The following is a 25,656-nucleotide window of genomic DNA, read 5'->3' as shown; positions in this document are numbered from 1 at the left end:
TGAGCAGAGAGCCCGGCACGGGGCTCGATCCCGGGACCCTGAGACCATGACCCGAGCCGAAGGCAGAGGCTTTAACCCACGGAGCCACCCAGGCGCCCCTACACGTACAAACGTACAATGAATTTCTAAAGGGTTTTTAGAGACGTGAAACTTGACAGCCAAGGAAAGAGCTGGACCGTTAGACTGTGGGTTCAGTGCCTTGACCAGTCAGGAATCAAGTTGGATGGTTGGCCTTTAGGAGTTTGGGACACAGGCCTTGCCTTTCTGGAAGGAATGTGACATTCTTCTCTATTGACAGAATTCAGCTTAGGGAGCGACCGTCTCGGGACGATGCAAGCCCACGAGCTGTTCCGGTATTTTCGAATGCCAGAGCTGGCTGACTTCCGACAGTACGTTCGCTCGCTGCCGACCAACACGCTCATGGGCTTTGGAGCTTTTGCCGCCCTCACCACCTTCTGGTACGCCACGAGGCCCAAAGCCCTGAAGCCACCATGCGACCTCTCCATGCAGTCTGTGGAGGTGCCGGTAAGTGGAGGGGCTGGCCTGCCTGCCGTGTGCATTTTCTCTGTATTTCTCCAGGTTCCCCGTCGAGTGCTGTGTTGGTCAACGTCCGTCACTGGCCGATACTTGCTTGCAAGGGCACTTTGTAAGCCAAAATGTGCTCAACACACAAAGTTGGCCAGTGGGGTAATAGATGGGGGTAAGGGCCAAAATACAGAGCAGAAGCACAAAGTGGGTGGTGTTGGCGGGGTGTCTCCCTCTAGTCACCCAGAGGCTCACTGCAGGAATTCTACTGAGTTTTGACCCAGTGCTAGGCCCTACAGTCAGCCCAGAGGATTCTGTGAGCGGGAAAGGAGAGGCATAGAGTCCCTGCTCCCAAGGGGCTTATGTTCCAGCAGAGAAGAGAGTTGTCGAACAGACATTCCGGAAAGAAGGATTTCCTCTGTGGTATACCTGATACTTAGAACACCTCCCTAGCTTTGGAAAGAGACTCTGAGATTTCACCTAGGAAAAGGCGAGGCTAGGAGCTTGCCAGAATAACACGGCCACAGAGTTTTGGGTAGGCCAAGATCAAGCCAAGAGCATTCAGGTGGTATCAGAGGTTGAGTACCACAGTGGTGTAGAACTTGGGCACACCGTCAGCCATGTTCTTGTCATGAAAGTGAAATGCAACGTATTTCCCTCATTAGGGCTGAATGGTTGCGATGGCTTGGGGAAAGTTAAGGACCCTTTTTAGAAAGATTCTTAGTGCTTCGGCTCTGCCCGCCTTCCGTTCTGAATCTCTTTAGTATAAAACGTGAGGGATTGAGAAGATGAAGCAGCCGGGGTGTCTTGGGTGCTGGGACTCCTGGGCTACTCTCTGTGTTGTAGTCTCTTGCTTTCCCCTACCCAGGGCAGAATCAGTTTTCAGTATTTCTAACTTTCAGCACATATAAAGAATATTTCTTTTCCATCCTGCCCTGCTCCCCAGGCTGATGGCCATGAGCAGGAGAGGTGCCCTTTCAAATGAACCTTGGCCTGATGAGTACCTTTTTGTTATTTATAGTTTTAGTTCTTTGCTTTCCTTTAGACAATTGCTTGGATTCATTCATTTGAAGCTTTTTAAATATATAGTAGATATGTCAGTCTAGTACATGCCAAAATGAAAAATAGAATGACTGAATTATTGCCAAGAAAAGTTGGTTTTATGCCTTATTTAGAAGGTAAACATGGCTTAATATTTTACCTCAGCTAATCACTAACCGTGAAGGAGGAGAATTCAGTTTTTCTAATAGAAGTGTGTGAGGTTTTTGAGATTCCTTTTCTTCTGGAGGAGGACCTGGTGTCTCACAGTAGCATTGCCATTGCTGTGAAAAGAATATTTGCCAAGCGCAGATTTAAGATATTTATAATTTAGCAGTAACTGTAAATGCCTAATTTGTATTGTATGAGAAATTGTGGAAGCACTTACAATATGCTCTTTAAGCTCCAGCTTCTCATAAAGTCATTCTGAGACTTGGGAAAATAAGCATGCGTGTCCTCTGTGGAATAGTTTAAAAATTACTGAGAAGCGGAAAGAAAATTAAAATCTATAATTCTACTCCCTGGTAGAGAGGCTTCCTGATTTTTCTCTTGGCCTATAGAAATGAACTTAGTTCTGGTTTTCAGAACTTGTAGGTCTTATTGCTTTGCATTTCTAAAAAAAGACCTTAAAATATCGAATTCAAGAGAGCTTGGTAGTTATAGATGCATTTATATAGCTAGCATGGCCGTATGGACTGCTTATGGCAGAAAGAAGCCCTTAATTCATTTCATTACATATTCATGAAAAGCCTGCTTATCTAGCACTGTCAGAGGAACTGATTGCCAGAATAAAATATTGTTGTTTGGTTCCTACTTTGAAAACAAGTAAGCGCCATTTGCCAGTCCACATCCTAATCCCCCCCCCACCCCCTGCCTCCATCTCACATCCAGATTTTTACCCTCTCCCACTTCCCATAAACCTTACCTGGATATTAAAATGAGAGGAATCTGCACTTTTTGGTTTTGCTGCATCTCATGACTACCCACACTGTGTGATTCCAAGCTACACCTTCCTAAAGCAGCGGCACAGAGGTTCTTGATAAGTTACTGCTTCTGACATTTCCTTTTAAAAGTCAGGGTGAGGGGTGCCTGGGTGGCTCAGTTGGTTAAGTGTCTGCCTTTGGCTCAGATCATGATCCCAGGGTCCTGGCATTGAGTCCTACGTCAGGCTTCCTGCTTAATGGGGAGCATGCTTCTCCCTCTCCCTCTGCCCTCCCCCAACTTGTGCTCTCTCTCTCTCTCCCTCCTCCTCTCTTTCACTTTCTCAAGTGAATAAATACAATTTTTAAAAAGTCATGGTGATAAAGGGGATGTTAGCATTGAGCCCTAGCCCCATGTATGAAAGGCAGTGAGGACATAGGCTGCAGAACGGGACAGAGAAGCTGGAGTTTGGAACAGAATCCAACAAGCCTTTTTTAACTTTGAAGCGTGGTTTGATCTAGGCTGTGTTTAGAGGGCTGTGCCCCAGCATCCATGGTGGCAGCTGACCCTGCCTGCAGCAGCGGGACCGCAAGGGCTGCCTCTCCCTGCATGTTGGGGAGGAACTTCCATCTGCCACAGAATTTTTCTGCTGCTGCTCCATGACTCTGAGCTGTGGAGGGAAGCAATGTTTTCTGTGTCTGTACGGCCTTTAATCATGTTCACAGGTGACATGCACATTTCCAGGTTTCAGCTTGCCTCTTCCTGTCGGCTGAGATCCCCACGTTCCCTGGTGAAGATGACCTTCACCACAGTGACTAGGGACACCTTGGGACCTGTTAGGGCCCAGGCCTTGGTGGGACAGAGGAGAGCATGATGGCGCTGGAAAGGACCAGGGAGGCTGCAGATGTGGCAGAGGCTGGGCCTGGCTCCTCGGCTTAGATCGGGCAGCTTTGGGCAAGTTCCCCTGACTTTCCTGACCTTCAGCCTACTAGAAAACAGGAGTGACAGTATCTGCCCTCCCTGGTGGGCATTAAGAGCGCGGCTTAGCTTATTTGCAGAGTGTCCACTTGTCCATGCTAAGTGTTCGGTCAGTGTTAGTTTTCTTCTTCTGTAAAGACCTCCTCGTAACCATGTTTTATATATAAGAAAACCGCTGAATCCAAAGAGGCAAAATTGTACCTACCGTTAGTGGGCTATCAAGAGCTCTGTTATGCTGCTTTCATTACAGTACTTGAAAGTTATGGATTATAGCTAGGGTTTTTCAGGGGTGGGGGAGGAGGAAAATAAGGATAATAAGGCAAGTTGGGGTCTGTCTAGATTAATTTTTTAAAGATTTTATTTATTTATTTATTTATTTATTTGACAGAGAGAAAGAGAGCATAGGCCAGGGGAGTGGCAGGCAGAGGGAGAGGGAGAAGCAGGCTCCCCACAGAGCAGGGAGCCTGATTTGGGGTTTGATCCCAGTACCCCCAGGATCATGACCTGAGCCAAAGGCAGATGCTTCACCAACTGAGCCATCCAGGTATCCCTGTCTAGATTAATTTGAAGAGCCAGTGGCTAGACCTTTGGATCCAGGAGCAGCCTCTTCTGAAAATGGGTATTGCAGGCAGATGAGTCTGCGAGTAGTGATGGAATGAAAGGAAGAAAAGGAACGGGTAATAGAAGAATGGAGTCTGAACGTCCCGCACAGGCTGCCGGTGGGACCAGACACCGTCAAGGATGGGGTGGGAGGGAAGTCTGGGACCGAGAGCATGCAGCTGTCAGAGCATGGGCCAGCAGCAAAAGTGATTTCTGGTGAGCTTCTGCCTCCCCTCTTCCTCTTCCCCTGCACCAGGTTGGACATAGATGGGGTCAGAGCAAAACTTGGTGCTGATTGGGTCGTAAGCCCACCTACCAGAGTTTAAGGGATCGAGGCAACAAACCATCCCAAAGCATAAAATGGAATCATTGTAATTCCTGAAGGAGGTAGAAGAAAGAAGATGAGAATTCCTTTTAACTGGTGAGAGATGTCCTATAGGCCTTGAGATAGCTTACTTATCAAATTCACATGGAAAGATTTTGAGTGACTACTAGCTAGATTAGGGTGTACTTAAATGAAAATGAAAACCCAAGTGATATGCTTTGTTTTTAAATATTAAAGAAGGGAGTAAATTGTAGGATGCAAAAAACTTTTTTTTTTTTAAGATTTTATTTATTTATGCGAGCGAGTGCACAGCAGGGGAAGGGTATAGGGGGAGGGAGAAGCAGACTGTATGCTGAGCAAGGAGCTGATGCTGGTCTGGATCCCAGGATCCAATCATGACCCGAGCTGTAGGCAGACACTTAACCAATTGAGCCACCCCAGACAGCCTTCCAAAACTTTTTTATACCCACAGGTCCAGGCTTTTTGAGACATTTTAAAAATATCGGGACTTCGTTTCAGATTCACCTCTGGCAACTAAACCAATTAATCTGTAACAGATTCATTGTTTAAACTTGTTAGCCATGGCCCCTTGGTTCCAGGGTGGCTCCATATCTTTCACAATACAGAACCGGTTCTTTGGGTGTCAGTCTTCTTGTCTGTGTTGGATGACTTTCACACCAGATGATCTCCTGACATTCGGGCGCATGCTGGCTGGCTCCCCACTTTGGCAGGAAAGCTTGAGATTGGCCCGTCCACATGGTGGGCTATATACGGTGAGCAGCTTGCCTTAGTGTGTTAGTCCTGTGTTCCAGAAGGTCTCCTACGGAGGAGGGGACACTCTGGATTTAGTCTGCCATGAGTCACAGAGACATTATCTGACGGGCATCCATTCAGAAGCACTTGAACATCGGCCGAGCGATGTGCGCACCATCCCTGGGAAGAAGAGGTTGTTGGCCTCACATAGCTTACGGGGTGGAGGGCAGAACAGCCAAGGACCTCTTCTCTCCCTGGCAGAGGGCAAGGAGCGTCCTTAAGCCAAGAGTAATATGAGCAGCTTGTTCTTGTGCCCTCAAGCCAGAGCTCTGGTTCGTCAGAACTCTGAAAGGAGCGCACCAAAGGGAACACATCTGACCTGTGGAGGCCACGCTCAGCAGATAGCGTGGGTTTAAGTTTTGACGAAGACTCACATGGGACCTCTACAGACACACTGCCTTTCTCTGAGGGAATAACATTGGCAATCCAGAGAGTGAAAATGACCCAAAGAAGTTGACTCAGAGAAGCAGTGAGGAGGAAGGGTGGTTTCCCTGGGGCGGGAGGTGGGAGTATAGGGAGAAAAGGGCCCAAACTTCCAGCTGCCCGATGAGCAAGGTCTGAGGCGCTCGCCTAGAACATGGCGACCGTGGCTGAGAACATTGCACCGGACAACTGAGTCGCTAAGAGAGTAGGACTCAAGTGTTTTCACCAAAAAAGAAAACAAAATATACATCTGTGAGGTGACGAGATGTTAATGACTCCATTGCGAGAATCTTCACAGTGCAGGCCTCTCTCTCGGTACACTCTAGGGGCCTCACGGGTTTATCAAGGACACCTCAGTAAAGCTGGAAAAAACAAAAGGCAAAGAATGGCAACGCGCGGGACGTGAATGGCTGGGGCTGGTTCCCGGTGGGGCGCTGTTGTCCAATGGGGCAGGGGGCAAACACAGCCGGGAGGCAGAGCTGCAGGAAGGGTCCGCGGGGTCACTGCCGGGCCAGAGCAGGAAGAGCCATGGGAAGGGCGGGTGCGTTCACACGGTGCACCCATGGCCACCCGCCTAGAGGCCTTGGCCGAGCACCCGCAACAGGGGGTGTCAGACTCACGAATTCGAACCCGGTGGCAGGTGGCAGGGGAGCATGAAGAGGAAGGGAGAAATATCAGCAACAGTCTAGCTGTTTCTGCAGTCACTTGTAACTAGAAACCTCAATAGAGACAGAATTCTCATCCCGAAGACTTGGAATGGTCGACTAGAAGTCTGGGTGGGGCTCCCAGAGGATCTCCTGGTTTGATGCGCTGGCATCATACCGGTCAGTAGTACTTGTGGGAATTCCTGTTTGGGGGCGCCAACCTTCATTCACCTGCCATTTGTAATTGCAGGTATCCGGTCAGCATTCCCCCACTGCCTGTGCTTCCCTGGTCCGACTGCAAAATGGTTGTGCATGTGGTTAAAGACGTATGCAAAGATTTGCTTTTCTTTTTTTTAAAGATTTGGCTTTTTATTTTTTATTTTTTTTAAGATTTTATTTATTTATTTGACAGAGAGAGATCACAAGTAGATGGAGAGGCAGGCAGAGAGAGAGAGAGGGAAGCAGGATCTCCGCTGAGCAGAGAACCCGATGTGGGACTCGATCCCAGGACCCTGAGATCATGACCTGAGCCGAAGGCAGCGGCTTAACCCACTGAGCCACCCAGGCGCCCAGATTTGGCTTTTTAATCTTATCCCTAGCAACTTGGCTGCTCTGGTGCTCAGAGAGTTTTCAAACACGTTTTTCTAAAGCGTTATGGCATTGGAGGGCATTTTTAGCAAGCGGTCCTAGCCTTTGGGGCAGTGGGAGTGGATGGAAGGGATGTTTGTTTAGGCCTAGCATCCTGGGGGTATGCAAACATCAGCATTTTCATACCTTGCCGTAACTTTAGCGCGTCTTCTAAGACTCCACGCCTTCTTAATAACAAAGTATGAAAAACTTTGCTAGTTACTTTTTTCTTGGCTAGACTTACATCGTAGGACATTTCACTGAGCTTCTCTAGGTTTTTGGGCTCATCCGCTAATTGAAAGTGACTGGTCATTTGAATGAAGAGGTGCTGGTCATGGGGCTGCGGTGGGCGGACGAGTGGGCTGCGGACAAGGGCAGGCATGACAGAGAACTGAAGGCAGAGTTTCTGACTCCATGCCAAGACCAGGCCCCAGAGGTTATTATGTAGCTGCCTTTAGGAATTCAAAGAAAGAAAGATGATTGTTTTAGAAAAATTTATTTCTCGGTTCCATTTAACCAGGCAGTAAACGCTTACTACTGTTCACTAAATAGGAGTATGGTCAAGCAGGTCTGACAACGTGCTTTGATTTTGTGCAAAGGATGCCGCCTCTCACAGGCTTCCTTGAGCAGGGAATGTGTGTATTCATAAATGACAGAAGAGTGTGCTGGAATATTTATTTGAGTTTAAAAATATCCGGGGCAACTTGTGCCAAATGAAAAATGACAACTGAAAACTTTCCGAGCCTCTCGACAAAACTCCTGCCTTCTCACACTTCATGTCTAGAAGGCCAGCCACGGATGAGAAGTAGACGCTGGTTCCCTGTCGATTCGTCCACAGCGGAGCGGAATGGTTGGCATGTCTAAATGGTGGGCACGTAGAGATGCTACAGGCAGTTTTGTCCTGCTGGAACAATGTGTGTTTGTGGGTTCGGGGTTTGGTGGCTCCAGACTTTCTTCCCTCTCACGGAGGTGGGAGGGTGCTATTTTCCCTTCTGTGGTTGGCTGATGTCTCCTTGTGATGACATTGAAATGTGCCTTGGGGCACAGAACTATCGTTTCCAAGTGCTGTGCCAGATCCCCCACCCCCCTGGAAGCACATCCTTCGCTTGGGAAAGTGGGGGCTCAGGAAGTAGGAAACTGGGTGGGGGGTGTGAAATGGAAGCCCTTCTGGGATGAGGGGAAAGTGTTGAAGATCCAAAAAACTGAGTCGGCCACCGGTGATCTGGGCCTGGCTCCTTGAAGATGGAGATGAGTGGTGTGGGGGTGAGTTTGAACCTGCTCGGGACCCACAGAATCTTCTTACCATGCCAGATGTCCATGGAGCTGGGTCCAAGATATTTCTGGCCAAAGCCTTGCCCTTGGGCTGCTTTCTCACCTGCAGAGCGGCTGGCACGTAGTAGGCGCTCAGGAAATAGTCACTTAGCTTCCATTGTTCCTGCACTCAGATGACAAACCCCAGCACTGATGGTGACGTGATGGTTCTGTCCTTTCTTTCCTCCCTGGGCGTAAAGGATCTAGGGAAGTCAGTTTGTTCAATGGTGAGCATGAACAGTGAGCCTGGTGGTTCCCCGCTATGCTGGGATGTAGACAGCTCAGCATATCACGGGGTGTTTAGGTGTGTTTTAGGTGTCCTGTCTGTTAGCGCTCAGGAATTGAGGTGGGAAGGTCACCGTCCAGCTGGCCTTTAAAGGCCCTGGTTCATACAGCAAAGATCTAGTGTTGGTGGGATTGAGAATTGATGGCCAGGGAGTCTCTAAGAGGTCACTGGATGTAAGAGTGGTTTTTGTGCCTGCGAAGCAAGACAGTGATGCTCTGGGCAGGGTAAGAGGCATGTAAAAATATAAGTGCTGGGAAGAAAGTTTCACATGGAGGATATTGGCAATAGAAAATAATAAATAAATGAATAAACAAAAATCCAACAACAACCCATAAAAACACCGTGCCCCTAGGGCTGTGATTCTGCTGTTTTTTCCCCTGGAGATGGATTTAACATTAAAATCCAGCTACATCTTCCACAGTTTCCTTACAAGTTACGTAGTTCTCCTTCCCTCCCTTGTCTCCCTTCCTCTTTCTGTCTGCCCCCACCCCCAGCAGGAGTAAACAGTAGTAACACAGAGGGAACTTGACTGTCATGGCCTGCAGATACCCATTTTCTAGACCAGTTTACAAAGCCTGGATCTTTCTATCCCCCAGAAATCCACAAGAATGTAATTCCGTTTTTAAAAAAAAATATTTTATTTATTTATTTGACAGACAGAGATCACAAGTAGGCAGAGGGGCAGGCAGAGAGAGAGGAAGGGAAGCAGACTCCCCGCTGAGCAGAGAGCCTGATACGGGGCTCGATCCCAGGACTCTGGGATCATGACCTGAGCTGAAGGCAGAGGCTTTAACCCACTGAGCCACCCAGGTGCCCCTGTAATTCCATTTTTGCATTTAAATATGAGCGTGCACAAAATGACTCTCACCATCTTGAGTCCTTTTCATCAAATACAGGTTTCCCCTGGTATCCAAAAGTAGAGCGCCCCTATGAAAGCGTTTGTAAGCCTAAAGGGCCTAAGGCAAGAGTGTCCCCCACTTTCCAGAAGTTCCAGTTATGCCATTTCACTTTTACAAAAAGATCTATGTAAACGCAAAACTCCTTTTTGCATAAATGTGAAACTCCTCTTCCGATTTTGTCCAGTTGGTGAAAACAGGTAGTACTCATGTGGGTCTTTCATAAAAGTCAAGTTTCATAAAGTGAACTTTCAGAAAGTGGGAGCAAGGGCCCGTATAAGCAAAGGTTCTGGTCTTGGGAACCACGGATATGCAGACATCCACTGTGGTCCTGCCCTTACTGGCCCCAAGTGGGACTTGAACTTTCATTTCCTAATTCAGCCCACATGGGGAGACTGACCTCAAGAGGAACTTTAGCTTATAGAGATGTTGCCATATGGACTCAGGACCACTGATGTGACCGTAGTGTATTTGACTCATGACCTTCTCTATTTTTTTTTTTTAATTAGAAGACTCTAAAACCACATTAAAGAAGTATATAGCATAATCCTCCTTGATACTCAATCTTACTGACTGATTTCCTGTACGTTTAGTTGGGGTTGTCTGCTTATCTCTCCCTGTTTCTTCCTTCCTTCCTTTCATTTATTTATTAATTATTTATTTATTTGAGAGAGAAAGAGAACACAAGCTGGGGAGAGAGGGAGAGGGAGAAGCAGGCCCCCATTGAGCAGGGAGCCCGACACGGGGCTCAGTCCCAGGACCCTGGGATCACTACTGAGCACAAGGCATATGCCCAACCAACCGAGCCACCTAGGAACCCCTGCTCTCCCTGTTTCTTGGAAATAATTGAAACCCCGGCCTCTACCCTCCATCTGTAGGTTATATCAGAAGTCCAGAAGTTTTTATTTTTTTTTTTTTCATTTAAGTAAATGTTCCTAGAAATAGCGACATGTCCTTGCATGACCCAGTAATGGAATGCCCTCCTTTTGAAATGGCTTGAGTTTGTAGCACATATAGACATTTGAGCTCAGTTTCAGCCCTGATTCCCAACACCCCGAGTGTAGTCCTTTCCCCTTTGTAGGTATAATTAAGGTTGCCAACACCCAGTGATTACAAATAGCATTTTTGTTCACAAATGGTGATTCCTCAGGGGAACGTGTGATCATTTCATAGAGCAACACATTGCAAAGCACAGATCTTGCTCAGTGCCCCCCTCCCCTTTCACTCAGAAATTTTGAAATTACAGAGTATATTACGAGTAAGTGACAGTGTGACTTTTTACCTAGTTTCACCTATGCCTTAAATGGTGTGCCTTTGGGGCCTAGAGCTCATTTATTGCTTCATCTTCAAACCTTTGCTAAGTATTCTGATTGCTAATTAGAAGAAGAATAATAAATATCTTGTCTTCAATTAACTTCTTTAACTTGGATTTGCCTCTGTTACTTCCATGTTTCTCAAAGTTTTGAGGATTATGTACCACCAAAAAATTAACCTTAACCAAAGAAGTATTTAACCAAAAGTTTGTCATCAAATTATCCTCCAGACCAGTGATTCTCAAAATAGGAATTGGGAGGTTGACCTACTATCTTGAAAGGGATATGGTCTCCCTATATCCAAAGCTAAACGGACTCTCTTCTCAAACCTGGCCCCCATGCCCAGTCTTCTATTTTTGATTAAATGGAACTACTATTTTTAGACCTCCTCCTTTAGATCCGGGGACTGGGCAGATCCCATTCATTAACCCTTCCTACTTCTGGTGTCACCCTTCTCCCCGTTCCCACTTGCCGCTGCCCTCACCCAGGCCCACATGAGTACATTTTTCTCTGGTCCTTTGCCCTCCGTCCCATTCTTCGTGCTGCTGCCTCACTTCTTGTAGCTTTCTTTCTGAAGCATTGTGCCGATTTTCACTACTCCCCTGTGTACCTTAATGCGTCCAGTGAGTGGTTCTCACCAGCATCCACCAGAATCCCCCGGAGGGCTTGCTACAGCTGCTGGATCACACTCTGCTGGATCAGAGTTTCTGATTCAGTAGATCTAGGGAAGGGTGAGCTAATTTGCTTTCCTTAGAAGGGTCTGGTGTTCCCCAGACCATCCTTGGCGGGACCTTGGCTCGAGGAATCTGAAGATTCCAGGCTACTCCTGTCCATTCATCCTGACCTCCTGCATTCATCCTGACCTCCTGCACGCTCTTTGCCCAGCCAGTGCCCCGTGGAGCCCTTCTGGGGATGTAAGGATAAGACGCGGGGGTCCTTCAGAGAAAGCTCTGTGTCTTATTCCCCTGATGCCCCTCTGCCCCACTGACAGCTGTGAGAGTTCTCAGTGGAATGCTGGGGGGAGGGCAGGATTGCTTTTGCAGAGAGACCCCCGAGTGATACCACGCATGAATTCATGGCAGGATGGGAGGCGTAGGAGGCCCTGTCCTAAGCTGAGGTCATGAGGACCTGGGCCACCAAGCTGCCTGTGCCTCTTGGCCATGCTTGATAGGCACAGTGGGCCAGGCCGGGCCAGTGGCCAGGAGGTGGTTATATGTGGCTCTTTGCTCCTCTCCACCAGGCATACCTCTGTTCTTCCCTTTTTCTGTCACTCCATCCCCTGCTCCTTTTTCTCCTACCATAGCTGTGGTACCCTGGCTCTTTTTGGTGGGCACCTTCCTGGGTTGAAAAGGCTTCCAATGCGTACTGTAAAGCCACAAAATTACTTCTGAATTTTAACCAGAGTATTTGTTGGAGAAAAGATACAGGCTAAGCAGGACTGGCATTCGTAGTTAAGGCTTGTTATAGGGTGTCTGAGTCGTATTCTACACACCCCTCTTTTATAGGACCAATTTTGTTTAGCTGAAGGTAACCCTGGACACGGACACATGGGATCCCCGTTTTGCAGACAAGCAAACAGACTCAGAGATTAGGTCGTCATGACGCATGAGTCTACAGAGCAGAGATTTTCCCACCATAGTACACACAGAAAATAACTTCTCTGCTTTATTAAGTAGTGTGTTATAATTAATAATCATGTTTGGAATCATGGCCACAGGTGTTAGCAGGCGTCTGCCAAGATAGAGTGTGCTGATGAGTCAAATATATCATTGGGTGATATTTATCCCAGAAAATGATTTGCTGCATTAGGTCAAGTGTCAAACACATATTTAGTACCTAGTAGATAATGAAATAGTTTATATAAACTTATGTAAAGCAAAGAAAAATGTCTGGAAAGAACTCATCGAACTGATAATAAGGGCTAGTCATTTTTTTTTCTTAATATACTTCTGTACTGTTCCTTTTTTTTTTTGAAGTACATATATGATAAATTGGTTGGGGGGAGAGCTTACAGGAGATATGAAGAATCCTACCGAAATCCTAAAAAAAAAAAAAAAAACCCAAATAAACAATCAAACAAAAAACAGGGGTGCCTGGGTGGCTCAGTCTGTTCAGTGTCTGCCTTCAGCTCGGGTCATGATCCCGGAGTCCTGGGATCGAGCCCCACATGGGGCTTCCTGCTTGGTGGGAAGCCTGTTTCTCCCTGCTTGTGTTCCCTCTCTCGCTCGCTTGCTCTCTCTGTTAAATGAATAAATAAAATCTTAAAAAAAAAAAAAAAAAAAAAAAAAAAAAACAAGAAGAAGAAAAAAAAGGGATCCACCAAAGTCTGTCTGGCGGTCATGACCTACGAAGGCTCTCCATGTTGGTTCTTCCCCTGGAATGCTTCTGGTGTCTCCATCAGCAACTGTGCTGTCTGAGACCCAGCCCTTTGCTCCTTTCTCGTGAAGGCTTTCCTCTCTGCTTTCTTCAAACCTCACGCTAGAAACAGTCTCTCCCACTTGTAAATGGTCCTTTGGTAGTACCAGAAGTTCCTTTGTCTTCGTCTGATTTCCCTGGAAAATCAGAAGTTCCTCCCAGGTTATACTGCTGTGGACACGGGGATCAAAGAGTGGAAATCATCTCAAAAGGAATACACAGGATGGAAGTAAAAGCAAACGGCCTGTCATTTCCATGAGAGCTGATGCAAGCTCCGTCCCCCATGCGGTTGATAGTAGAGGCTTGTGTGGTGGTAGTGGTACATTTCCAGTTCTGTTCTCTTCCCCTTATCCGGCCAGACCCCTGCTCAGAGATGGACACCTCTGATGGCCGTTTGGTCTTAGCCTTGATTCTCTGAAGCCTGCTGCACTTGACCCCAGGCAAATGAGTTCTCTTAGCAAATCCTGCACTTCCATTCATTCCACAAATACTGAGCAGCGACCCCACAGGGGTCCCGTGGAGGGCCTGGTGGGCCACTCAGGTTAGGCTTTTTATTTTTAATGTTTTCCCCTAACGTGCTCCTGCGTCTGTGTCTCTTTGCACAGGGTAGCGATGGCGCTCGGAGATCCCCGCTGCTGGATAGCGATGAGCCCTTGGTGTATTTCTACGAAGATGTCAGAACTTTGTACGAAGGCTTCCAGAGAGGCATCCAGATTTCAAGTAAGCATTTGCTGCACTTGTGTGACTAATGTTCAGTGATTTTCACTGAGAACAGGCGGTCTCTTGAGGAAGTCATATTTGCTCATCTTCTGTCTCCTTCCACCTGTTCAAGTCCCCTGCCTCCTACCGTCTCAGGAGTGAACCCCAAAGCACACGAGCCCCTCTGGCTGCTCCTGGGGCAGAGAGGGTCTCATGGTCAAATAGGTTTTCGGTGTGTCCTGGATTTTATGCAGAGTCTCACAGAGATGAGCTCATTATTGGGTGTGGACATTTCCTGAGGTCAAAAGGTTTAATGGGGCCCGATCCAACATTTTTTCAAACTTACTTGACCATGAGACCCGTATTATGAGAAATAAACACTGACATCCCAAGGAAGTAGTGTTCTAGGAGAGCCTTTGCAAGTGTGACTCACGGGACACGCTCCCACACTAACGGTGGCCAGAGAAACCCAGCCCACGCTCCACGGCTCCTGCCTGCCTTTCTGGCCTCTCTCCCTGCCAGGTTCCGGATAGAGTCTCCTCAAGTTTACACCAAACCTTTTGCAAAACCAGCACCCCTCTCCCCTTTCTCATAACCCCACGCCTTCGTGCGCTTGTCTCTCGTTTACTGGCCCTCTACAGTGCCTGTTCCATTTCTCCCTTTTCTGTGCCACTGCCCTAGTCTTTCCTTTTCATCTCCTGCCTCTAGGTGAGGTGTTTCCCCCCCAGCATCTTGTACCTATTTCTGTAATCGCCCCTCCAGGGAGCCGAGGCACTCGCCTGCTGTTCTGTCCCACTCACCAGGGCTCCTTGAGCAGGGCAGCTGTCTCTTCTCTCGACACTGACACACGCCCTGGCAAACAGTAGGTGCTCCATTAATGTCTCCTCAGCTGCCCACATCCCTCTTTGTGTTTTTACCTCTTCGTTTTGGCTTGTTCCGGGTTACTCTGTAGAAATGGTCTCCAGGATTCATGGTTTGTCGTTTAAATCTTTTGATGGCTAGCTTTTATTTTTGCCACAATTAGCTAGACTGGAGTCGGCTGACAGTGAGGGACTGCGTGCTGTTGCCGTCTCTGGCCCCACAATGTGTTGCAGATAGTACGCGCTCAGAAGTGCCCTGTTTTTTACTGGCTACTGGTAACGCTGGATGGCTCTAATGCGTTTTTGACCCAGCGTTCCTGTAGAAGATTCATTAAGCCCCACTCTAAAGGGAAAGCCAACTTACTTCTATATTTTGAACTTGTTCAAATATAGTGTCAGGGTCAGGGTGGGTCATTCCATACAGCCACTTCAAAATATTTGTATATTAAATATTTGTATATTTATAGATGTGTACATATGTATATAGAATCTTTACCACTACCACAAAGTCACGTGTAGAAATGTTTTCACGTTTTTCTCAGTGTGAGCAGAGAATGAATTCATCCTGGTAGTACGGTGACTTACATTATCCTTCTGACTCTCCTCTGACCTCAAGACAGTAACTTTTCGAGAATTTTTTGGTCACTTTATCTACTTAGAAAATGAAAATCTTATGTGACTGTCATAGAGAAGTTGAAGAAAACAAAGTTCACTCTTCTTAATCTATACTGATTGAAGGAAGCTCTTTTGCAGGTCACTTTTGCCTTCTAACCCCCGCCAGGGAAGCTTTTTTATTCTAAGCCTTTTTTTTTTTTAAGTATTTTTTTTTTAAGATTTTATTTATTTATTTGAGGGAGGGGGAGCAGCAGGCAGAGGGAGAGGGAGAAGCAGACTCCCTGCTAAGCAGAGAGCCTGACATGGGGCTTGATCCCATCACCCTGAGATCATGACCCAAGCTTAACCATCTGAGCCACCCAGGCATCCTTATTCTAAGCTTTAATTTTCCTAGACTACCATACGACAAAGGCTTTATTAGGAGAGTAAACACCAGCATCCAGATAAGGTAGTTGGGAGTTTATTGAATGAAAGGAGAAGCCGGCATGGAGTTTTTAAAAGCTCGTCTTTTCAGACTGTACACAGGGAGCCGCTTGTAAGAGGAGGACTCTCTCTGCGAACCTGTGGATTCTCGTCTCTGGCTGCACAGCAGTATTGCCCAGGCCCCATCCCCGGTCCAATTATATAAAAAATTGGGCTGGGTGATGGACATTGGGGAGGGTATGTGTTATAATGAGTACTGGGCATTATATAAGACCCATGAGGGGCGCCTGGGTGGCTCAGTGGGTTAAAGCCTCTGCCTTCGGCTCAGGTCATGATCCCAGAGTCCTGGGATTGAGCCCCACATCGGGCTCTCTGCTCAGCAGGGAGCCTGCTTCTTCCTCTCTCTCTGCCTTCCTCTCTGCCTACTTGTGATCTCTGTCTGTCAAATAAATAAATAAAATCTAAAACAAAGAAAAATTAAATAAATAAAATCTTAAGAAAAAAAAAAAGACTAGTGAATCACAGACCTCTACCCCTGAAACAAATCATACATTACATGTCAATTAACTGAGTTTAAAATTTTTTAAAAAAAGAATTAAAATTTTTTGTTGTTGTCAGTAGGGCCCGGGTATGGTATTTTTTTAAGTTCCCACTGTCCTGGAGCTGGGGTCTGTAAACCTTTTCTGGAAAGGGCCAGAAAGTAAATATGTAGGCTCTTGGGATCACGTGGTCTCTGTCAAGCCTGCTCTGCTGAAGGTCTTAGATAATATGTAAATGAGCCAGTGAGGCTGTGCTCCAGTAAGACTGTCTTCACAAAAACAGGTGGCAGGCTTGATTTGGCCACTGCTTACATACACCGCCAATCCCTGTTCTGGGAGAATAACATAACATTATTTCATATGGCGTGTGTCTGAAAACAACTTCTGGTGGAACTTGTGATGTCCGGCCTGGCCTTTATCACAGCCCCTGTGAATGGCCGAGGGTGAGAAGGAGGCCCCTAGTGCTCTTTTCTGTGTTCCTTAAGGCTGCAGTAGAGACAGCCAGAAATCAGCGTGAAACAGTGATTCGGTCCAGCCTGGGTCCTCCATGTCCTCAGGATTGACCTGTCATGCATCCCCCTCTCCAGGGCGTGACTCTGCCTCGTGGGCCCGGCCTCGTCAGGGCTGCAGATGGGGCCAGGCTCAGTCTTCCTGCCATCCTCCAGGCCCCCAAACCAAATCGGGACACCTCAGCTGACACTCAAACCCAGAATGGGGCAGCCGTATACGTTGTAGTCTCAAAACAGAAATGCAGGTTCCCTGTTCCAGAGGGGAGATGACCAAAAAAATGCCCTGTAGAAGGAGCTATGAGGCCCAGCTTAACACAGAGCCTGTGTTTCTAGTTAGTTCTGTGGTCAGCTCTCATCATCTGAACATGGCAGCTTTTTCTCTTCTTTTTCTTTCTTTTTTTTTTTTCCCTTTAGCTGGACATTGCTTTGTCTTCAACAGTTACAAACTGAGTGTAAAGTGAGCTTGGGGTAGATCTGTAGAAGGAAACTCCCGTGATTCCAAATATAAATGATCTCAGTGGTACTTTTTACTGTACTAGCCCTTAGCAGGAATACGTAATATGAGTTTTCTTGCTCTCTGCCTATTCAGTACCCAAGTTAGAATCAGGACACATCCTGATATTTCTTAATTTTTTGCTTTCGCAAATACGCCACTTTATTTTCTCTTTATTTTGTATCTTTTCCTCATTTTGTTTCTCTGCCAGTAAGGCTTCACCCATGTAAGTACATTCCAGGTCATCAGAATTTGGGCATTTAAGAGTCACGTTTTCCTTTTTACATTCTGAGTTAGAATGCTTTACACTTTTGAAATTTTGAGGGATTCTTCTGAAACCTACACTAGGATTTTTTTTTTTTTTTAACCATGCAGCTGTTGACTCCTTTCTAAACCAATAGGATATGAAGAATTCACAAATTGAGTATCCTTAAAAATTGTATTTGCCTCATATCTTTTTAAAAATATATATATTTTATTTATTTATTTGAGAGAGAGTGAGCGAGAGACGAAACACAGGCAGGGGGAGTGGCAGGGGCAGAGGGAGAAGCAGGCTCCCCGGTGAGCAGGGTTGGATTCCAGGACCCCTGAGCCAAAGGCAGACACTTGACTGACTGAGCCACCTGGCACCCCTGCCTCATATCCTCTTACTTTTCCTCTTCTCCTGCCCCATTTAAGGAACAAAATAGAAACAAACAAAAAATCACACCAGAACCCTGGGAGAACACATTTCTAATCTGAACTCCTTCTTATTTCCAATCTGGGGACCAAAGTCTGCAGATACTTTATAGGATAAAGTCGGGTACCAGTTAGAATATTTATGCACGTTAAACCCATTTTTTGTTTTTTCATTCTTTTTTTCTTTTTTTAGATAACGGCCCTTGTTTAGGCTCTCGGAAGCCAGACCAGCCCTATGAATGGCTTTCATACAAACAGGTGAGTTTTCTGGCTCTTTGGGTCCTCACGTACACTGTGGGGCTGAAATCTGTCTGTTCTTGGAGCTACTGACTGTGAGGACTAAAAGCTTACTCCAGGATCTGTGCACTGGGCTAGCCCAGAGCTCTGGGGTTAATATGCAGCCTCAGAAGGGAGAAGTTTTACACAAAGATTTGGGAAAAAAATGGTTAAGTCACTTCATTGGTGGTTTAAAAGCACTTTCTTGTAGAACTTAAGTGGGCGCAGAGCAGAATATAATTCTAATATAACCGTAGAGCAGAATATAATTCCAAGATAATATTCTAGAAATGTGCTCGAAGCAGGTGACGCTCTCCCAAAGCCCGTGAGGGGATAGAAGCTCTCCTCTGCCTTATGGGGTGCTAGAGACGTTTAGAAGCCCCAATATAGAGCAACTCTCTCATTTTAAAGATGACAAAACAGCCTCTAGGAAAGGATGGGACTCCCCCAAGGTCACAGTTGGTCAGTGGCAAAAATGGGACTGGAAGTGAGATCCACATCTTCTGGTCTAGGTAACCTGACCCACTGGGGACTGGTGTGACATGGAACCCCAGGGCAGCCGTAGTGAGTGGTACAGATGTTCAGAGGTGACACCTGCATTACTGTATCAGCACAAAGGAAGCTGGGATCGTGGTAGATTTATTCTTGTCCCTCTGCAGGCCCCGTTGATTCACAGCTGCTGCTGTTTAAATAGTTGCTGACGGCAGAAAGCAGAGCAGGAAGATTTTGCTTTTTATTTGTATCATGATAACAGGACATCTCGAAGCCCCTGCTTCTCTCCCCCGTGGCAGTAGGACCCCAAGAGTGTACAGGAGCCCCTGGGAAGTGTCCAGTCTGCTGCCTTATGTTTCCAGCACGGCTGTCCAGGAAATGGCTCCCTGCTGTAAGGACAGGTCATCCTGTGGCATTCATGACTACAAATGAGCTTCCGCCTTCCACGTTCCGTGGGAAGGGCGCCCCGACAGCTGGCACACGCTGGAGTGTATGTGACCGGGGATGGTCACGAGGCGCCCCGAAGCCGGCCTGGGTCTCGTGCTCACCAGCCCTGCCCACAGGAGACACACACCGTGTTTTCTTCCCCTTCCCTCTTCTGAGGATGAGTGAAATGCAAAAGGCTTTGCTTGCGTAGCTCTTGACGGAGAGCAGAGCGACAGAATAGCTCGGCGTACCTTCCTTGTGGAAGAAGCGATGCACTGTGTAGCCCTGGGGGCCAGAGGGAATTCGCGGCTTTCCTTTTGCTTTACCAGAGCCCAGATAAAGCAGTTGCTGAGCTTCCTCGTTTTCCCACGTGGTGTGTAAACAGTTGATTGCGTTGGACACACAGTGTTGCATGGTGGGCCTCAGGCCTCACAGATCCCCCCAGTGCTATCTGATCCCTTCTGTTGTATGCCAGCCGGAAGGCAGAGAAGGCAAGTCCTCCGCCGATTCGATTTTTTCGAGGCAGATTGAAAAATCACTGCGGTTTCTGAAGACATTTATCTGTGTTTGGTACATTTCAGCCAGAGGCTGGTGGAGACCTAAAACTAGACCCGGAGAAGCTAACTCTGGATTTGTACCTTCAAGCCTTTTCATTAGCCTAGTGACTCTTACCTTTGTGGGGCTAGGAGTCCCTTTGAGGTTTCCCAAACAAACGTACGGAGCCTCTGTCTAGAGCTAGAAATGCCTGCGGTTTATCCTGATACTCTCTGCCAACCACGGCAGCGTTTCACGGGCTCCCGTCCCTGACATGCGAGCAGAGGTTGTGAAACAGGCTGTGGGTACGAAAACAATAAGCATATTCATATCATTCTTGCTGTCACCTCACCTGTGTCAGCTTTCGTCCCCATAGGCAGAGTGCGGTGGCACCATGTGCCAGGACAAACAGAGTTCTGGGCCAGAATAGGTGTGGCTTTATCCCACGGGCGTGGGTGTGATTTCCAAGTGCTCTTGAGAAGCCACCAACTGAGAATCAGGAAAATAATCCAAATTTGAAGACTAAAACCAATTTTTTTTTAGTTACTTTGGGATAGGAATAGGGAGAGGATGGGGGCAGGTTTAGAGTCCTACCTAATTTTTATGAATCTACCTAGTTTTACTTGCAATAAGAGTATTTATTTTCTTATCTATTTATTTTATGTAAAGTTTTTATAAGTTTTTTGAAGGAGGTTGTCCCTCAACCTTGTTATTTCTGTTTTTATAGAGAGTGACAAGTTTGGGCTGCTTTGCTGCTCTTTATAACTCCAGATGGTCACAATAATAATAATAATAATAATAATAATTCTGTGTCCTTGTATTATTTATAATTTTATGAAATTATAGTTTTATAATTTTATGAAAGTAAAGTGTGAAATAGAAATGTCTCAGAGGGCTTAACATCCAGCGATCTGTGGCCCCCAGCTGTCAGAATCCAATTTGTCTGCTTTCTAGGAGGAGGCCCTCTGATCAATTCCCTTAAGAGTGAGATCCGGCGAATGATGCCTTGGTTTTACAAACATGTAGAGCTAAGGGAATGCCTGTTTGCTCCGGCTCTCCTCATTGTGTGCTCCTGCTCGCTGGCCAAGGTGTCAGGCTCGGCCATCACCCAGTGAGCTCTGTTCCTTGCGCTGGGCCTGACCCGGCTCCTGATGTCTATCCTCCCCATTCTAGGTTGCCGAGATAGCCGAGTGTGTGGGCTCAGCGCTCCTCCAGAAGGGCTTCAAGCCTTCCCCGGATCAGTTCATTGGCATCTTCGCTCAGAACAGACCCGAGGTATTGACCATGAGACAATTCTGAGTGTTGTTGAGAGTTTTGGATGGAAGAGCCATTGGGAATTCATACCTGCTTTTGCTCAGGACCTGATTTTGTGCTCTGATCTCTCCTGAGAATATGTCTCTGTGTTATTCCTTAGAAAGTGACACAGTTATCTTATGATCTCGCTCATATGTGGAATTCAAGAAACAAGACAGAGGAAAATAGGGGATGAAATCAGAGAGGGAGACAAACCATAGGAGACTCTGAACCATAGGAAACACACTGAGGGTTGCTGGAGGGGAGAATAGTGAGGGGAAGGAGTAACTGGCTGATGGACATTAAGGAGGGCATGTGACGTAATGAGTAGTGGATGTTGTATAAGACTGATGCATCACTGACCTCTACCTCTGAAACATTAACATTATTAGCAATTATTATATGTTATATTAACAAACATTATGTGTTAATTGAATTTAAATAAAAATATATAAATTTTTTTTTAAAAAGTGCCGCATACAAAAACCCGAGCCAGGGTGTCCTTGACCTTAAATGCAGGGGAAAAGAAAATCACTTTTTGGATTATTGGTTTTGTTTTTTTAAAACCAGGTTCCAAACAAAAACTTAACAGAGAAGTTGCTAGAACAAGTACCTCACAAAGAATCTTCTTATCTTAAGGCTTATGTCTGTGATTAGAAGAATAGCATGACACATCTTTGTCAGTTGCAGACTCTCCTCTTTGCTCTCTGAAAGGTAGGAGCTTGCCCTCTGATCAGATTACAAAGTTGAAACTACCATGGGCAGCGGGGAAAAATACCATGGGCATGCCTTGACCATGAGTCAGCCTTAGTGTGGGTGTGTGGTCTGTCTGTCTGGCTGGCTGTCAAGGGCACTGTCTGGTGCTTCCGCAGACCCTTGCATTAAAGGTCAGTTTAAATGAGAAGCCCTTTTGGAGCTGTTGCTTATGGCGTTTGTGAACAGATTAATGGCATAACTTGGCTGGGAAAAATTCAGGCACTGAGCTTGAAGAAGTTGGATTGGTTCCTGTGTCCAAAAGACGTGTGGGCTCCATCCCTGTGCTACTGACCGTTGTATAAATGAGGATGGTTTCCTACAGTTTTATGTATTGGTAAGGGAAAAACAGCATTTTCCACAGCTGGACGGTGACCAGGCTCGTGAAATTTAGTTTCTTTCATTTCAAGTAAAACTCATTCAAGGGAACACTACCCAGATTTTTGCGTGAGTGGAATTTTATAATGAGTCGATCACGAGGACAGGTATTCCTTACTTCACAGAGTAAGCCCCTTCCTGTATGTATCAGCTAGTTTAATAAATGTTTACTGAGCACCTACTATATGCCAGGCACTGCGAGGCACCAAAGCACAACAGTGACTTGGAAGACCAGCCTTTAAGCTCCTGCTTTCTCTGTAGCGTGGTAAGGGTGGACACAGGGAAAAAGGATTATGGGAGCTCAGTCAAGGAGGACTTCCTGGAGGTGGCCTCCCAGTGGAGTGTTGAAGTATCTGAGGGTGGGGGAGCCAAGGGAATGTCAGGAACAACCACATGTTTGCATCAAGCAGCATGTCTGTGTTGGGGAAAGAGGCATTTTCTTATGGTAGAGCTTGGAGGGGCAGAAAAGACAGGAGCACATGTACCACACGACCCTGCTGAGAAGTTCGGACCTGACCTCCACATCTGTAGCTTGGAACTGGTGCTGGGAAAGAAAAGGGGGAAAAGTAGTTCGGGGCCAAGCAAACTTAAGTGCGCCATGCTCCTTTCCCACAGCAGCTCTGTCTGTATCTGTGCCGTGTGTTGGCGGGCCTCAGGAGATTCGAGGATTCCAGCTGGAGGTGATGGGGCGGCCAAGGATTTTAAGTGAAAGGCTGACCTCACTGTTTCAGCCCGGAAGGCAGAGTAGTTGCCACATGGCCGATGAGTTTAGAGGCAAGGTGACCAGTTACCTTATCATGTCTTTCCTATATCACTTCTCCAGGGAGATATCGCCAGAACATTTTTCCTGTTACACAAGCATGTGTCCCTCCTTCCTCAGTTCCCAGATCCTACTACACACAGCCGCCTGGCTGATCTGCAGACCCCAGGGCCTCTGCTGTGCTGAGGAGCCCTCCGTGGCTGTGCGTTCCCTGGGGAATGGAACCAGGCCCCTCCTGAGTCGCACCGCAGCCTTGCCTGCTGGGCCACCCACGCCGGCCAGGGTGCTCGCCCACCTCCTCCCTGCTCTCGATCATGCGATCCCCACTACTGGAGTCTCCTTTCTTTTCTCTCCATCCAAACTGTGCTGCCCCAGCAAAGGGTTGAGCTCAGTTACCGTCCCCACGAAGGTGGCCTACCATGGGCTCCCTCATGTCCGAGTCGGTCACTCTCTTGTATTGTTAATTATCTTTTCGTATATTTGCATCAGTTCTCCCAGCAAATTGCTCTTTCCTTCTTAGAAGGGAGCAGGTGTTTTGTTCGCACGATGAGTCCCTCAGGGTGCCTGGCACATAGTAGCAGACACACAAATGTGAATTTTGCCACGTCTAGTGTTTCCACTTTGAATCTCTCCAGAGTGTTGTTCTCCTTGAATTAGTTCCATGATGACATCTCGTTTTTCTCTCCCCAACCTTTACTGGTCATCTAGTGGGTGATCATTGAACAAGGATGCTTTGCTTACTCTATGGTGGTCGTTCCCCTTTATGATACCCTTGGAACGGAAGCAATCACCTACATAGTCAACAAAGGTAGGTCTGTGGTCCTTGGGTAGACGTTGGCCTGGTTATCAGCTCGCTTTGGTGGCTTTATGTTGGGTTATATTTGATTTGATAGGGATTTTATGTTTGTTTGTTTTTTTAAGAATTTGCTTATTCATTTGAGAGAAAGAGGGGAAGAGAGAGAGAGAGAGAGAGAGCACAAGAATGGGGGGAGGGGCAGAGGGAGAGGGAGAAGCCGACTCCTCTCTGAGCGGGAGCCACCATCGGGCTCGATCCCAGGACCTCTGGATCGTGACCTGAGCCGAAGGCAGACGCTTCACCGACTGAGCCACCCAGGCATCCCCAGGATTTTGTTTAAATGCACACAATTCTTCCTATTTAAAGACTGTAGTCCTTAAAGTAACCTGGTGTCAGATATGATACAGTCAGGTTTTTAATATCTCAGAGCTCATTCTTCATTGTATCTCTTCCTTCCCAGCTGAACTCTCTCTGGTTTTTGTTGACAAGCCAGAGAAGGCCCACCTCTTATTAGACAGTGTAGAAAATAAGTTAACACCAGGCATTAAAACCATCGTCCTCATGGACTCCTATGGCATCGATCTGTTGGAACGAGGCAAAAGATGTGGCGTGGAAATCATCAGTATGAAGGCGTTGGAGGTGAGTCATCCTGCCCATTCCTCTGACAGGTGTCCCTGGGGCCATTTTGGTTCAAGTGTGGAAATCCTAGCTCTGCTTGGTCATCTCAACAACCATAAAAGACCCAGAGTGGAAATTCCTGTCTCCTTAACTAGAAAGAAGAATTCTACGTGTGTCCCACTGTGAATCCATCACACAGAAAGTGCTCTTGTAAAACAAGTTACAGCACCCACACATTTATTCTAGACTACTGACAGGCCACACGGTATTTGGGAGAGATGCAGATTTTCAGTTCAGGCAGAGATTTAAGTTGTTGGATGTCCTTTTAAGGCTTCCATGCCATTTACTCACTGCTTTGTTTCTAAAACAGAGCCAGCCATGGCAATCCGCCTTGTTATTTTTTTTCCCAAGTTGCTTTTGTAGCATCCTGGTGAATTCCCAGCATAGATGTCGGATTTGGTTTATTTTTATGTTGAATTTCTTAAGATTCACGTTAATCAAAACTTTCAAGGTAACCATGCTAGGAAAATGAGCAGGGCCCATATTTAAATCAGTTGTTTGACATCACATCATGTAAAAAGCTGATTCTCCAGTAGGATTTGGATTAGAGTTTAATCCCAAGGAGCTGGTAAGAGGAGGATCTTGTCAGGGACATATTGCAGGGACATATTGTAGGCTACATGCAGTAGTAAGTTGTTCTCCTTCCGAAAAATGTTAAAAATATTTCCCTGGAACTGTTATAAATAGGGTTTTATTTTACTTACGGTTCTCCTTGGAGGCTACAAACAAGGATCTGTGTCATACCTTTCTGGAGGAACTTAGCCTTCATAGGGAAACTGTAATTTGTTCTAACAGAGTCCTTTTACGTGTACATACTTAACACACACACGTACATACACACAGTAGCAGAGAAGCTGAGTCTGTAAGAACGCATATGCCATACTGTTCAATGGGGCAAGCTGGCTTTTTACCGAGCATTCTCGCACGTTTGCTTCTGCACTTGTGATTGCCGCTCACAATAATGCCATTGTTTCCCCCATCTTTCCTCTTTCTCCGTGACCCCACCACACAAACATGCGCGCGCGCACACACACACACACACACACACACACACACGTACACACAGGAATTTGGGGTGTTTTTCGATGCCTCTACGATGTAGTAATTTTAAGATGCAAAAATTTAGGTAAATGAAGATTGTAATATAAAGTTTATATTAAAGGCTTCATTTTATAAAAGGCGTTTTGTACTTCCCTGTGTAATGTAACTCATACTCAGTCTTTAAAAATTTGGTAAGCCAAAGGTTAATTTCCAAGAAGTGGATGTAAAACTGGCTTTATGGCTGGTCCTGTGATCAAGTTTATATTAACAGATAGTTTTATAGGATCAAAAAGAGAAA

The 25,656-nt window shown here is 46.5% G+C and overlaps 1 protein-coding gene across 4 annotated transcripts in view; it reads left to right on the top strand.

Moving 5' to 3' along the window:
- Positions 1-25,656, top strand: part of ACSL1 (acyl-CoA synthetase long chain family member 1) — a 65,404-nt gene that overhangs the window by 22,071 nt on the left and 17,677 nt on the right. For all 4 annotated transcript variants that reach the window (XM_047714753.1, XM_047714743.1, XM_047714771.1 and 1 more), the window contains exons 2-7: positions 299-525; positions 13,721-13,835; positions 18,125-18,189; positions 20,833-20,934; positions 23,552-23,651; positions 24,100-24,278. In XM_047714753.1, coding sequence (XP_047570709.1) covers positions 331-525; positions 13,721-13,835; positions 18,125-18,189; positions 20,833-20,934; positions 23,552-23,651; positions 24,100-24,278 — 756 coding nt within the window. In that variant the 5' untranslated portion in view covers positions 299-330. The remainder of the gene's footprint in view (positions 1-298; positions 526-13,720; positions 13,836-18,124; positions 18,190-20,832; positions 20,935-23,551; positions 23,652-24,099; positions 24,279-25,656) is intronic.

Source organism: Lutra lutra, chromosome 2, assembly GCF_902655055.1.
Source record: "Lutra lutra chromosome 2, mLutLut1.2, whole genome shotgun sequence".
In the NCBI taxonomy this organism is placed as follows: domain Eukaryota; kingdom Metazoa; phylum Chordata; class Mammalia; order Carnivora; family Mustelidae; genus Lutra; species Lutra lutra.
The sequence above is the reverse complement of the archived record's forward strand: the minus strand, read 5'-3'. Positions and strand labels throughout refer to the sequence as shown.